The 14,194-nt window shown below is 43.8% G+C and overlaps 1 protein-coding gene across 5 annotated transcripts in view; it reads left to right on the top strand.

Annotated features, from left to right (window-relative positions):
- phf20l1 (PHD finger protein 20 like 1) overlaps positions 1 to 13,345 on the top strand; it is a 34,830-nt gene extending 21,485 nt beyond the window's left edge. For 4 of the 5 annotated variants that reach the window (XM_083760383.1, XM_083760382.1, XM_083760380.1 and 1 more), the window contains 6 exons: positions 3,840 to 3,939; positions 6,025 to 6,220; positions 7,201 to 7,588; positions 8,262 to 8,395; positions 10,934 to 11,037; positions 13,029 to 13,345. In XM_083760383.1, coding sequence (XP_083616509.1) covers positions 3,840 to 3,939; positions 6,025 to 6,220; positions 7,201 to 7,588; positions 8,262 to 8,395; positions 10,934 to 11,037; positions 13,029 to 13,171 — 1,065 coding nt within the window. In that variant the 3' untranslated portion in view covers positions 13,172 to 13,345. The remainder of the gene's footprint in view (positions 1 to 3,839; positions 3,940 to 6,024; positions 6,221 to 7,200; positions 7,589 to 8,261; positions 8,396 to 10,933; positions 11,038 to 13,028) is intronic. The other variant, XM_083760381.1, reaches the window with a different exon arrangement.
- Positions 13,346 to 14,194: the final 849 nt, after the last annotated feature.

The following is a 14,194-nucleotide window of genomic DNA, read 5'->3' as shown; positions in this document are numbered from 1 at the left end:
CAGGTCGGTCTATACTAGGCCTGTCACCATTAGGACAGTTTAACATGATCCAGGTCGGTCTATACTAGGCCTGTCACCATTAGGACAGTTTAACATGATCCAGGTCGGTCTATACTAGGCCTGTCACCATTAGGACAGTTTAACATGATCCAGGTCGGTCTATACTAGGCCTGTCACCATTAGGACAGTTTAACATGATCCAGGTCGGTCTATACTAGGCCTGTCACCGCTAGGACAGTTTAACATGATCCAGGTCGGTCTATACTAGGCCTGTCACCATTAGGACAGTTTAACATGATCCAGGTCGGTCTATACTAGGCCTGTCACCATTAGGACAGTTTAACATGATCCAGGTCGGTCTATACTAGGCCTGTCACCGCTAGGACAGTTTAACATGATCTAAATATACCGGTAGTCAAGGCCTAGGGGCGATATGGAAAAAATATAGTCAAGGCCTAGGGGGGGTCGATATGGAAAATATATAGTCAAGGCCTAGGGGGGGGCGATATGGAAAATATATAGTCAAGGCCTAGGGGGGGGGGCGATATGGAAAATATATAGTCAAGGCCTAGGGGGGGGCGATATGGAAAATATATAGTCAAGGCCTAGGGGGGGCGATATGGAAAATATATAGTCAAGGCCTAGGGGTGGGCGATATGGAAAAACTGAAGGATTGAGAAGATTTTTTTATTTTATTTCGAGGTCAGGCCTAAATGTGTTAAAGATAAGAGAAAATTGGAAGGGAGAGAACAAAAAAGAAACCTCTGCTCCCGTTCTTTTCTCAGTGGATCTACATTCAGAGTTGTGTCGGTGACATGCCACTAGAGGGCAGTGATAAGTGGCTTCACTGTTAACACATTGTATGCTAGAGTTTTCTATTTGCTCAGGCTTGCTGGTGCTAAGCGATTAACATTGGACTTTTGAACTTTTTAGGGGCCCACAGCGAGGGGCCTCTTATAGCTAGAATCACATCGCATAAATAAAAAGTAGGCCAAACATGTCCACTTCAATTTTAAAAAAAAATTATGATTCTACCATCTTCCATTCTGGAGATATTGACCTTTTTCTAAAACCTGCTTTTGAAGGCACGCTGCTCGCTTGAAAAAACAGCAGAGATATGGAAGGTTGAAGTTGACAGACATTGACAGACAGATATAAAAATGAACACAAATAATATCATATACATACTACACACTGAATGAAAGCCCTGAATGTCTACTTTTAGGAGGAAAACAAATACACATGGTCCCATGTATAGTTTGTCAGTAATTGGCTATTGAATGCAGCTTGCGCCCACCAGAGAGGATTTCAGAAAATGCATGGACCAGAAGAACTATTATTCACAAAATAAGGCCTATAGCGAAATGTACATACTATATACCGTATGAAACAGAAGACTCTCTGCTTTCATAAGAAAAATACTTCTACTGTAATAATAATGAAAATCACACCCCTGTGAAGTGAGCAGTGCAATGTTGCGCAACATTCCTCTCTGGTGGGCGCAAGCTGCATTCAATAGCCAATTACTGACAAACTATATTTGTATATATTTGTATATTTGTTTTCCTCCTAAAAGTAGACATTCAGGGCTTTCATTCAGTGTGTAGTATGTATATGATAATAATTTATTTATGTTTATATCTGCCTGTCAATCTCTGTGACTTTAAACCTTTATAACTCGCTATGATAACTTCATGAGGAAATGCTCACTTCACAGGGGTGTGATTTTTATTATTATTACAGTATTAGTTTTTTTCTTATGAAAGCAGAGGGTCTTCTGTTTCATACGGTATATAATATGTACATGTCGCTATAGGCCTTATTTTGTGAATAATAGTTGGACCTGAACAACTGCATTCAATATCCTACTGACAAACTGTACATGGGATCAATATTATGTATTTGTTTTCCTCCTAAAAGTAGACAATTAGGGCTTTCATTCAGTGTGTAGTATGTATATGACAATAATTTATTTATGTTTATTTTTATATCTGCCTTCAGAACGATAGTATAACGGTGAGATGCGTTACTGGATCGGTGAGTTTAGTGGTTGAGGTTGACATGTCTGGACATGTTTGAGGAAAGAAGCACAGGAGAGAGAGATGATCAAATAACTGGCTGCTTTGTTGGACAACGCTATCTTCACTTTGTTTGGGCAAAGAAGCAGAGATCAGCGATGGAAAAGAGTTTTATCCACGGCAGATAAGTAATGACGTATTATCGAGGGACCGCCATGATCAACTAACTGCCTGGGACCGAGGCTACGTTGTCACCAGCCAATGCAGCCATCGCTATCCGTTGTGTGATTGTAGCCTTTTTATTCATTATAATTGCAGTGATAAGACCTATATCACAGCCGGGCGTCTCTCTCGATACCGTGGATATAGCCTACATCCACAATCACACAACGGATAGCGATGATGGCTGCATTGGCTGACGAAGACGTAGGCAGTAAGTTGATCATGGCGGTCCTTCGATAATACGTCATTACTTATCTGCCGTGGATATAAAGCTCTTTTCCATCGCTGATCGTGCTTCTTGCCCAAACAAACAAAGTGAAGACGCGATGGCGATCCACACAACGGATAGCGATGGCTGGTGAAGACTGAAGACGTAGCCAGGCAGTTAGTTGATCATGGCGTGTGCCGTGTGCGTGTTGAAAACGTTATGAAATGGCGATCGTTGAAGATTATTCTTGGTTTATATACTGGCAGAGGGCAAATCGACACGACTGCGTTATATCTTTTTCCGAGAATGAGAGCGCGGTGCAAGGCGATTACAAGGCGCAGTGTGGCCTGGGGCCAGGGAACTCAAACTGCAATGCGATCCGGGCAGAAGAGACTCAGACTCCCCCCACAAAGATTCCTCGGGAGAAACCATGTAGAAACAGGAGGGGAGGGGGAATCGAGTGTATTCACAGACACTAGACTAATACTAGAGTATGGGTAACTCCATTTTAGATGCCCTGACATCTGCGTTGGTCTATGCCGTTGCCGTGCAGACCCATACGTGTAATGGAGGCATTGGAGGAGGGAGCGTCTTCGCCACAGACAGACCTCTTTTCAGGAGGGAGGGGCTTTTTACTCCCGGATCACATATTGGAGCTTCCTGGAGACGATCGCTGTTATTTTCCTCGGTGTCCTGGAGCATAGGACGTTGATGTACAGTAAGCAATAAAAAAACGTATAAAACGTATACATACGCTTCGCGCGTACGGCGTTCGATATTAATAAAGCGTATGGATACGTTTCCAGCATTTTTTGTGTTAAGGCTCATACATACTCCAGTTTTTGGTGATAAGAGTCATCATACTCGCGGTGATGTCCCTAAGGATTGACCCTGTGGTTTACCCAACTCCTAGACCAATCAGTGAACGGGGTGATAAAGACTTGTCTGATAGTAAAAACAGAGAGATGGGTCTGTGTCCACGGTGATAGCTGATCATCACCGCGACTGACGTAATGGTGTAGTTTTCCAACCCTTTAAAAACTACAGCGCGGTGATAAGCGATCACCAAAAACTGTATGTATGAGCCTTATCCCTTCCACCGTAAAAAAAGAAAGGGGAATAAGCACTAAAAACAGGGAGTACGATACGATACAACTGTATTGTCAACCTACACTGACATTAGCTTTGCGTCCATGACGTCACCGTTCAACCGTTCACTGACATTAGCTTTGCGTCCATGACATCACCGTCCATGACGTCACCGTTCAAGAAACAGACATTCCGTGCATCGTCTCAGTCCAAAACTAGCGGACTAGTGACTAACTACTCCCCCCCCCCCCCCCCCCCCCTGTGTGTGTGTGTGTGTGTGTGTGTGTGTGCGTGCGCTGTAGTGTGAGGAGTGCATGTGTTGGCAGCACAGTGCCTGCATGGGCCTCCTGGAAGACAGCATCCCAGACCAGTACATCTGTTACATCTGCAGAGATCCTCCAGGTAAAATTACACATTTTTAACCCATTCTGATCTGAGATCAGATTCTTACAAGGTTTCCACTGGACACACACTGGTCTGATTAACCCATTCTGACCTGAGATCAGATTCTAAAAAAAAATGTCAGTCGTTCTTCGATTTTTCAAAAATAGCAGACCTACAAGCTCGTAGCGCGCCACTCGGTGGCGCGCTATGAGCTTGTAGATCTGCTATTTTTCAATAGCTAAAGCACGACATGATGCTAACACCAAAATGGGTTCCCGTTCAGAATGGGTTAAATTGACCATTAATTGTTGTCACACAAAATGATTGTGATGTAAGGATTTAATCCTGTTGTTTTTGCATTGAACATTGGAACATTAACAATGTGATGTAACGATTTAATCCTGTTGTTTTTGCATTGAACAGTAACGATTTAATCCTGTTGTTTTTGCATTGAACAGTAACGATTTAATCCTGTTGTTTTTGCATTGAACATTTGGAACATTAACAATTTGTATTGTTGTTTGCCAGTTAGGCTTTGTAATCCTAAAATGCACAGGGCGGATGAGACGAATAAGGCTTTGTAATCCTAAAATGCACAGGGCGGATGAGACGAATAACTTAAATATACAAAGAAACCATTTAATCATTTTTAACCCTTTTTTTTTTTTTTCTCCAAAATAATTACAAAATACCAGAAATAGTTGATCTGCAAGTGCACAACACGTCACAAAGTGACATGTTGTAAGCTTGTAGATCAACTATTCACGCTTTTATTTAAACAAATATTGAAGACGAAGGTGAGGACGCAAATTCTAATTGGCCGGAGAGAGATGATGTATGATGATGTATGACGCCCCTCACTTCACACGGGTGTGATTTTTGTAATATTTGAATTAACATTTGAAAAAATCACACTTGCGTGAAGTGAGGTCTGCTCTCCAATACAATCGTCACATTCCGTGGTACACACAGACACACAAAGCTGGGCATGGGAGGTGCTAAAATTAAGTTTCTATCACACAAAGATTTGGTGGCCCACCTGTAGTAACCCCATGTTGAAGACCCCCAATCATTTCCCTAGTAATTTGAAACTGAACGGTACATTAAAACACATGATGTGGCCTTTCATTCTTTCAAAATAGCGACGTGGGGTGCCCATCCGATTTCTCACGACCATGATCCCATGGTTTGGAGCACAGATTCATAAAAGTATACAATCAACAGTATACAATACATTGTGACGGTATACATCGACAAATCGGAAGGCTTTCCCTATTTGTACAGTGGAAGAACATCTTTCAGAAAAGCACCCAATTTATAGATCACTTTTTTGTTTTTCAGATTTTAGTAATGCAATTAATTTAAACATAGAAGAAAAGAATTGGCAGGTATTTTTGCCTGAAATTCATAATGCTAGTATTCTTACATTCCAACAAAACATGGTCCTCATCTCCAATTCTGGCTTCATTACATAGGTTACAAATCCAGTCCTTTATATCTCTACACGGGACGGTGTATATTGATGAACATTACATTAAGAATGCAGTGTAAATGTACCAGATTTAGCCAAATTAGCTCATTTCCATCTGCATCAAACATCAAACAATACAAACGGGACTGACATACAGGACATAGCATACAAATACCTAGTACATTTCAAACGTAATAAGACTAAGAAAATATTAAACTATTTGATAGAACTATTTTTAGGGTATGCTTACTCTAATAATCTCTCTAACACAGCATACAAAAGAAATACACCTAAAATGATCATGAATGGTTGCATTCATTCATTGAATTGGTTTTCAAGCAACCATTTTTTCAGATTGTATTTAAAAGAGGAAAATGTAGCACATTCCCTTTATACGCAGAGAAAGTCCGTTCCATTTTACACAGCCCTGTGCCGAGAGGACATTTTGGCCGAATGTTGTTACTTCAGTGATGCTTGCGGAACTCGACTTCGTCTCGTTCCCCTACCGCATCACTGTCGCGGCAATAATCACGTTAAACAACACCCTCTCGTGTAATATTGCTTAATTGTTATATATTACTCTAATTTTATTCTGTTATCGTGTCCACATTATGCCCCCCCCCCCCACACAGGCCAGCGGTGCAGCGCCAAGTACCGCCACGACCGCGACTGGCTGGTGAAGGGCCACATGTTCGGCCTGTCCGTCCTGTCGGAGAACTACTCCAAGCGGAACAGCCAGAGGATCGTCTCCACCCACCAGCTGCTGGCCGACCTGTTCAGCCTCAGACACGTCCTGCACGGCCTGACCCTCAAGATGGACATACTGCAGTACGTTGTTAACCCATTTAGTCCTGACGACGTTCGCTCTGAAAGAATATATATATTCAAAGATTTTCTTTCCGCATTTTTACGATTTTTCAAAAATAGCAGACTCGTAGCGCGCCACGAGCTTGTAGATCTGCTATTTTTCAATAGCTAAAGTATAATATAATGCTTACTTAACCCATTTAGGCCCTGACGTCGAAAAAAAAGAAGAAGTTCGCTCTGAAAGAATATATATATTCAAAGATAAAAGAAAAAGCAGACCTACAAGCTCTTAGCGCGCCACCGAGTGGCGCGCTAAGAGCTTGTAGGTCTGCTATTTTTTCAATAGCTAAATTACAACATAATGTTTAAAACACCAAAAGGGGGTTCCCGTCCCAAAATGGGGTTTTTTAACGCACGCATGCACATATTACAATGCACGCATGCACATATTACAATGCATGCACGCACGCATGCACTCTCACTCTGAAGGTCGACATCTTACAGTAAGACATGTTAAAACACACAATATCAAAATACTGTTACATGCCAATGCTCTTGCATTCAATATTCTACTTTTATTGGCATCAAAGTAAAAACGAGCTCACAAGGCATCGCGACGACAAAGGGGTTGCCTTATTTTATATCTGGGTACAAACCAAAATTATATCTCAAAGGTAGATCTGCTATTTTCGGCTTTAGGGTTACATTAAAACTCTATGACTGCCAAGGACTATTTTTTTATCAGTCCTAGACTGCCAACGACGTGTTTAACGCCTTTTTAACATGGGGGGGGAAAAGATTGAAATTAAATAAAAATAAATGGATATATAATGGCGGTCTGAGCCTTTTGGCACCCCCTGGTGGCGATGAATAAGAATTGCCGTCCTAAAATGTTGATGTCCTCATAAAATATTTGTGTGGGTGTGTGTCACTGTGTGTGTGTCACTGTGTGTGTGTGTGTGTGTCACTGTGTGCGTGTGTGTGCGTGCGCGGCTCTCCAGGGACTGCCGCAGTCCCAGCCTGCAGCTCTGGGCGCGCTCCTGGGTCAACTCCGACGAGCACCAGCCAATGGGAGGCCTGCCCGACTGCCTGCACTTCCTGGATCCCCGCCTCCCCCCTCCTTTACCGCCGCCCCTCCACCCCCACGGCTCCTCCCCCCTCCTGCCTCAGCCTCAGCACCCCCCCCTGCCCCCCCCCTCCTCCTCCTCGTCCTCCTCCTCCTCGGACGCCCCAATCCCCCTCCTCCCCGACACCTACATCACCAGCGAGCACAGCTACCAGAAACCAGCCGACCCGCCGGCGGCCCACGCCCCCCCCGAGGGCCCCCCCCCCGCTGGGGGCGGGGGGGACTCTGCTGGCTGTAGTAGCACCATGCAGCAGCACGCACGGGTATGACCACCGTCCCATTATAGGGACATCCTTAACCCATTCTGACCTGAGATCAGATTCATACGAGGTTTCCCACTGGACTCACACTGGTCTGATTAACCCATTCTGACCTGAGATCAGATTCATACGAGGTTTCCCACTGGACTCACACTGCTCTGATTGCGCTACGAGCTTGTAGATCTGCTATTTTTCAATAGCTAAAGCATAACATGATGCTAACACCAAAATGGGTTCCCGTTCAGAATGGTTTAACCCATTCTGACCTGAGATCAGATTCTAAAAATGTTCTTCTACATCCTGACAGTTTTCTGAAAAAGCTATGTTTCTATGTCAGTCGTTCTTCGATTTTTTTCTAAAATAGCAGACCTACAACCTCGTAGCGCGACACTCGGTGGCGCGCTATGAGCTTGTAGATCTGCTATTTTATAGCAGACCTACAAGCTCGTAGCCTATGAGCTTGTAGGTCTGCTATTTTTCAATAGCTAAAGCATAACATAATGCTAACACCAAAATGGGTTCCCGCCCAGAATGGGTTAAATACGTTTTAATGGGAATCATGATGTAATGATTTCATGCGAAAAAGAAAAAAAACCCACTAAGTGAAACTCGTTCTCGGATGTCATTAAATGTCACAATAATCTCATACCGTGTGTGTGTGTGTGTTGTCGTCCAGCAGCAGAGCACCGTGGCGGTGCCGTGTCCAAACTGGGCGGAGTCCGGACACACGCCAGGGGGTCCAGTAGAACCCTCCAGAACATCCATCAGTCCAGTCAGACTGTCCCAGGCAGAGCACCAAGCCAGAGCCAGGTAGGTCGGCAATTAAGGAAATGAATAAAACCATATATTCTTTTTTAAATCACCTGTGTGAACTGAGTGGTACAATTCCCCCCCACACCCCCCCCCCCCCTCTCTCTCTCTCTCTCTCTCTCTCTCTCTCTCTCTCTCATATTATCAGTCACAGCAATACCCCTCTCTCTGTTTCTAGTGCCCCCTACTGGTATAAATAAGTCACATACTCGTGCTCACTTATACAGGTAAACAGGTACACGGACATTGCTGGTTGTAGGAGTGGTTGCACCACTAAAAAAAAGAAAAGGGGTGGGTTTAGTTTATTTGGAAATAAATATTTGTACATTTAAAAACTGTGTACATTGGTGACTATAACTATAATCTACCTGATCTTGAGGCCTACAAAATCGGGGAAAAAATTAAAACTATTTTTTTCTTATCAACTACGTAGTACCAACAAGGTCGACTAGTGGCTTAATGCCCTAGTGTACGGCTATGTGCCGTAAACTAGTCGACTAGTTGCTTAATTGCGTTGTCTGAGACTGTGTCACCAGGCTTTCCACCGCCTCGGAGGAAAGCCTGGTCTCTGTTTCAAAAGTCTGTATGATCCGGGCTGGGGCCGGATGATGTGGTTACGTCATGTTGTAGTATTGTTTTGTAGTCATCAGGATGATGTGGTTACGTCATGTTGTAGTATTGTTTTGTAGTCATCAGGATGATGTGGTTACGTCATGTTGTAGTATTGTTTTGTAGTCATCAGGATGATGTGGTTACGTCATGTTGTAGTATTGTTTTGTAGTCATCAGGATGATGTGGTTACGTCATGTTGTAGTATTGTTTTGTAGTCATCAGGATGATGTGGTTACGTCATGTTGTAGTATTGTTTTGTAGTCATCAGGATGATGTGGTTACGTCATGTTGTAGTATTGTTTTGTAGTCATCAGGATGATGTGGTTACGTCATGTTGTAGTATTGTTTTGTAGTCATCAGGATGATGTGGTTACGTCATGTTGTAGTATTGTTTTGTAGTCATCAGGATGATGTGGTTACGTCATGTTGTAGTATTGTTTTGTAGTCATCAGGATGATGTGGTTACGTCATGTTGTAGTATTGTTTTGTAGTCATCAGGATGATGTGGTTACGTCATGTTGTAGTATTGTTTTGTAGTCGCCAGACAGGATGAACAGGCGGCGGCGGCAACTTCAGTTTCCCTCTCAATAAAAGCTCTCGTAAGCGAGAGCTTTTATTGAGAGGGAAAAGGAAGATGTCGCCGCCTGTTCTTCCCGTTTGTTGTAGGCAAACCATTGCCTACAACATGACGTAAGCATATCATCCGGCTCCAGCCCGGATCATATACCGAAATGAAATGGTGCCCAGGCTAGTGTCACGCTAGTTAGTAGTTAAAGCTCCCCGTCTGTGGTATTTCAGGACCAAATGAAATGGTGCCCAGGCTAGTGTCACGCTAGTTAGTAGTTAAAGCTCCCTGTCTGTGGTATTTAAATGAAATGGTGCCCAGGCTAGTGTCACGCTAGTTAGTAGTTAAAGCTCCCTGTCTGTGGTATTTCAGGACCAAATGAAATGGTGCCCAGGCTAGTGTCACGCTAGTTAGTAGTTAAAGCTCCCTGTCTGTGGTATTTAAATGAAATGGTGCCCAGGCTAGTGTCACGCTAGTTAGTAGTTAAAGCTCCCTGTCTGTGGTATTTAGTTAGTAGTTAAAGCTCCCTGTCTGTGGTATTTAGTTAGTAGTTAAAGCTCCCTGTCTGTGGTATTTAGTTAGTAGTTAAAGCTCCCTGTCTGTGGTATTTAGTTAGTAGTTAAAGCTCCCTGTCTGTGGTATTTAGTTAGTAGTTAAAGCTCCCTGTCTGTGGTATTTAGTTAGTAGTTAAAGCTCCCTGTCTGTGGTATTTAGTTAGTAGTTAAAGCTCCCTGTCTGTGGTATTTAGTTAGTAGTTAAAGCTCCCTGTCTGTGGTATTTAGTTAGTAGTTAAAGCTCCCTGTCTGTGGTATTTATTTAGTAGTTAAAGCTCCCTGTCTGTGGTATTTAGTTAGTAGTTAAAGCTCCCTGTCTGTGGTATTTAGTTAGTAGTTAAAGCTCCCGGTCTGTGGTATTTAGTTAGTAGTTAAAGCTCCCTGTCTGTGGTATTTAGTTAGTAGTTAAAGCTCCCTGTCTGTGGTATTTAGTTAGTAGTTAAAGCTCCCTGTCTGTGGTATTTAGTTAGTAGTTAAAGCTCCCTGTCTGTGGTATTTAGTTAGTAGTTAAAGCTCCCTGTCTGTGGTATTTAGTTAGTAGTTAAAGCTCCCTGTCTGTGGTATTTAGTCAGTAGTTAAAGCTCCCTGTCTGTGGTATTTAGTTAGTAGTTAAAGCTCCCTGTCTGTGGTATTTAGTTAGTAGTTAAAGCTCCCTGTCTGTGGTATTTAGTTAGTAGTTAAAGCTCCCTGTCTGTGGTATTTAGTCAGTAGTTAAAGCTCCCTGTCTGTGGTATTTAGTCAGTAGTTAAAGCTCCCTGTCTGTGGTATTTAGTCAGTAGTTAAAGCTCCCTGTCTGTGGTATTTCAGGACCAGGACGTGTGTCCAGTGGCAGATGAACCTGCTCACCCACATCGAGGACGTCCAGAACCAACTGGCTTCCAGAATGGACTACATAGAGAAAGAACTGGACGGTAAGAGGGTAAAAAAAAAAAAAAACATATAATGGATCATTAATTCCGGGGGGGGAATGTTGATGATGTTGTCTTTTTCTCATTATATTTATTTATTCTCCCAAAAATGTTTGGACCTATTTCACCTAGAACACTTAGTTTAAAACTCAATTTGCGCCAGCATTAATTAATCCCCTCGATGGCGTATTGCCAAGGTTTTATCGCGCGTAACACTTACTTTGAAGAGCCAAATATTCGTAACCGAATGTTACAAAGACAAACTGCTGTGTGTGGTGACATGCCCGGATGTTGTGTCGGTCGGTCGGTGGTGGAAAAAGCCGCCCGTTGAAAACCCTTGTATTCACCAGAAACGGCCCCCTCAATGTCCTTTCTGAGATACAGAGCTGTGAATGGTGGGCTTGGGGACTGGAAGTGGATGCGCGCGCATGTTCAAAATGGCCGCGGCCAGTGTCCCACACTGTGTTGATGCGGTTAGCAACATCAGCTAGCGATACGATCGGATTAACCGTTTCAGTTCATACGACCCATGAGGCCGTCATAAGGATCCCGAAAAATCAGTGCCTACGACGTATGAGGACGTCCTAGCGACGTCCTAGTGACACGGGCGAGATAAGAATATTCAGACATTTTCCTTTTTTTTTTTTTTTTGGCATTTCGCTTTTCGCTTTCTGTATGCTAACGCTCAGTGCAACTATTAGCTTGTCATTGACTCCCATGTTAGCGCGGCGGAAAGAATGACTCGTATCTCCTAATCCAAGGCGCTCTCCGTGGTGATGAATGGATCGATATGCTGGCGCTTCATTTCTGCTCCTCATCCGTCTCTCCCGCAAAATATGAACGCTTTTTGGAGCGTAAAAAAATAAATGAAGATGATCGGGGATGTGAGGTCACTTAGTAAAGTCAACTTTTTTTAGGAAAGTGTTTCCAGTTCATGGCTTTCAGAGTAAAAGCGATCAGACAACTCTGGCACCCCGGAGCTTCTATTTTGATGCACTTCCGGCACTAAATGTGTTTTAAAGAATACAAGGGCTAGGGTCCTGATTTAAAACTTCGTGTTCCTCGTTTCTGGCGGACTCCGTGTTAAAATGGTCCCGCTTCCTTGGGAATCGTGGTGCAATGCTTTGAAACGTTGTACACATTTTAATACTGATAGTCAACGGAGGAGCCAAGTGGGACTTCATACTAAGTCGACCTCTGGGAGATGGAGTCTATCCCTGTTTCGCAATGCGCCTAGACCTCTGGGAGATGGAGTCCATCCCTGTTTCGCAATGTGCTTAGACCTCTGGGAGATGGAGTCTATCCCTGTTTTGCAATGTGCTTAGACCTCTGGGAGATGGAGTCTATCCCTGTTTTGCAATGTGCTTAGACCTCTGGGAGATGGATTTCCCAGCACGTACCGCATTGACTTTGCCTCACACAAGCTTGTGCTACTCATACGCCGAGTTGGCGGTGACCTTGTGGTCGAAAGGCGGTCTACCGACTGAGCTCCTCGAAACAATACCTTGTCCTTACGACAAAGTATAAGTCACTTACACGCTCCTTCTAATGAGAGCGCAAAATCTGTATTGGAAGAGCCACCAGAAGAACACACAGTTTGCCGGCCACTGCTACAGAGCTGACAATGAGGTTATATCTTCCCTTCTTCTCTGGAGTCCTGCCTCAAAGCAGACCAGAGGTAGAAAACTGTCGTTCCCTGATGTCATCGCGAGGGACACAGGCATCAGTAAGCAGAAAGCAGGGATGGCAATGGAAGGACCGGGAAGTCTGGCGTAATATTGCGAAATCCACGATCTCGACCACGGTCGGAAAATGATGGCGATGATAAGTCAAGGCTTTAGTTTCGTTAAGTCAGTGCAGTGCCTTCATGGTGTTGTGTTGAAATGGCGGCCGGTAATCGTTCCAATAATAATAATAACAATAATACATTAATATTGTGGTGTTGATATTCATGTGGTGACATCACTCTCCTGCTTCCCCCTCTCCATTGGCAGTTCTAGAATCCTGGCTGGACCTATCGGGAGGCCTAGAACCGCCGGACCCTTTGGCCCGCCTCCCGCAGCTCAAGCTGTCAATCAAGCAGCTGCTGGCGGACCTTAGCAAGCTGCAGCATATTAGTGCACTCTGCTCTGTCTGACATAATGCACGTGCATACGCACACACACACACACACACACACGCACACACACACACACTCACACTCGCACAGTGACAAACTGGCAGACCCACTAGCCTGTAGATTGTCTTATTTAAAGGGGTGGCGTCTTCATCGATTTCTTTACCTGAAATACTGTCTTTTCTATTTGTGAGGACGATGTGAATCCCTTCCCTCTGTGTTCGCTCGGTGGGTTCTTGGGAGAGCTACTTCTAAAATAGCAGATCTACAAGCTCGTAGGGCGCCACTCGGTGGCGCGCTACGAGCTTGTAGATCTGCTATTTTTCACGCCATAACCACACGAGCCCTATAAGTGTCTCCATTGTGGGCACGGCATGACTTTTGGCAAACGTTCAGCCAAAACGGGCGTACCGGTTCGGCATAAGTTCTAGCCGATTATCTATTTTCAGCAGAAAATATTTTTTTGTGTAAGAGGTGAAAAAAAAGGAGGGACCCCCTGAGGTCAATTAACCCATTTTGGACCGAGGCCCATTCTAAAAAAAAAAAAGAAAAAAAAAGAACTCTTCTAAATCCTGACCTAAGTTTTCTTGGAAAACTTCAAATATTTATATAGCAGCATCAAAAATGTGACATTTTTGAATACTGTACATACTGTACAGAACCCCTCTAAAGAGGGGTTCCCGTCCAGAATGGGTTAGAACACCAAAAGGCGGTATACCCGCCCAGAATGGGTTAAAGTGTACAGGGTATTAATTATGCTGGTTAACCCATTCTAAACGGGAACCCATTTTGGTGTTAGCATCATGTCGTGCTTTAGCTATTGAAAAATAGCAGATCTACAAGCTCATAGCGCGCCACCAAGTGGCGCGCTATGAGCTTGTAGGTCTGCTATTTTTGAAAAATCGAAGAACGACTGACACTTTTATAATCTGATCTCAGGTCAGAATGGGTTAAAAACGAGATGTTTTGCGGGAGGTGGTGGTGTGTCAGGTTTTGCCGTGTGGACATCCTGTGTAGACGAGGCTCTGGCGTTCACTTGTCTCG

Source organism: Protomyctophum parallelum (genome assembly GCF_964188405.1).
Source record: "Protomyctophum parallelum genome assembly, chromosome: 3".
NCBI classification, from domain to species: Eukaryota; Metazoa; Chordata; class Actinopteri; order Myctophiformes; family Myctophidae; genus Protomyctophum; species Protomyctophum parallelum.
This window is presented reverse-complemented; position numbering and strand designations above follow the sequence as displayed.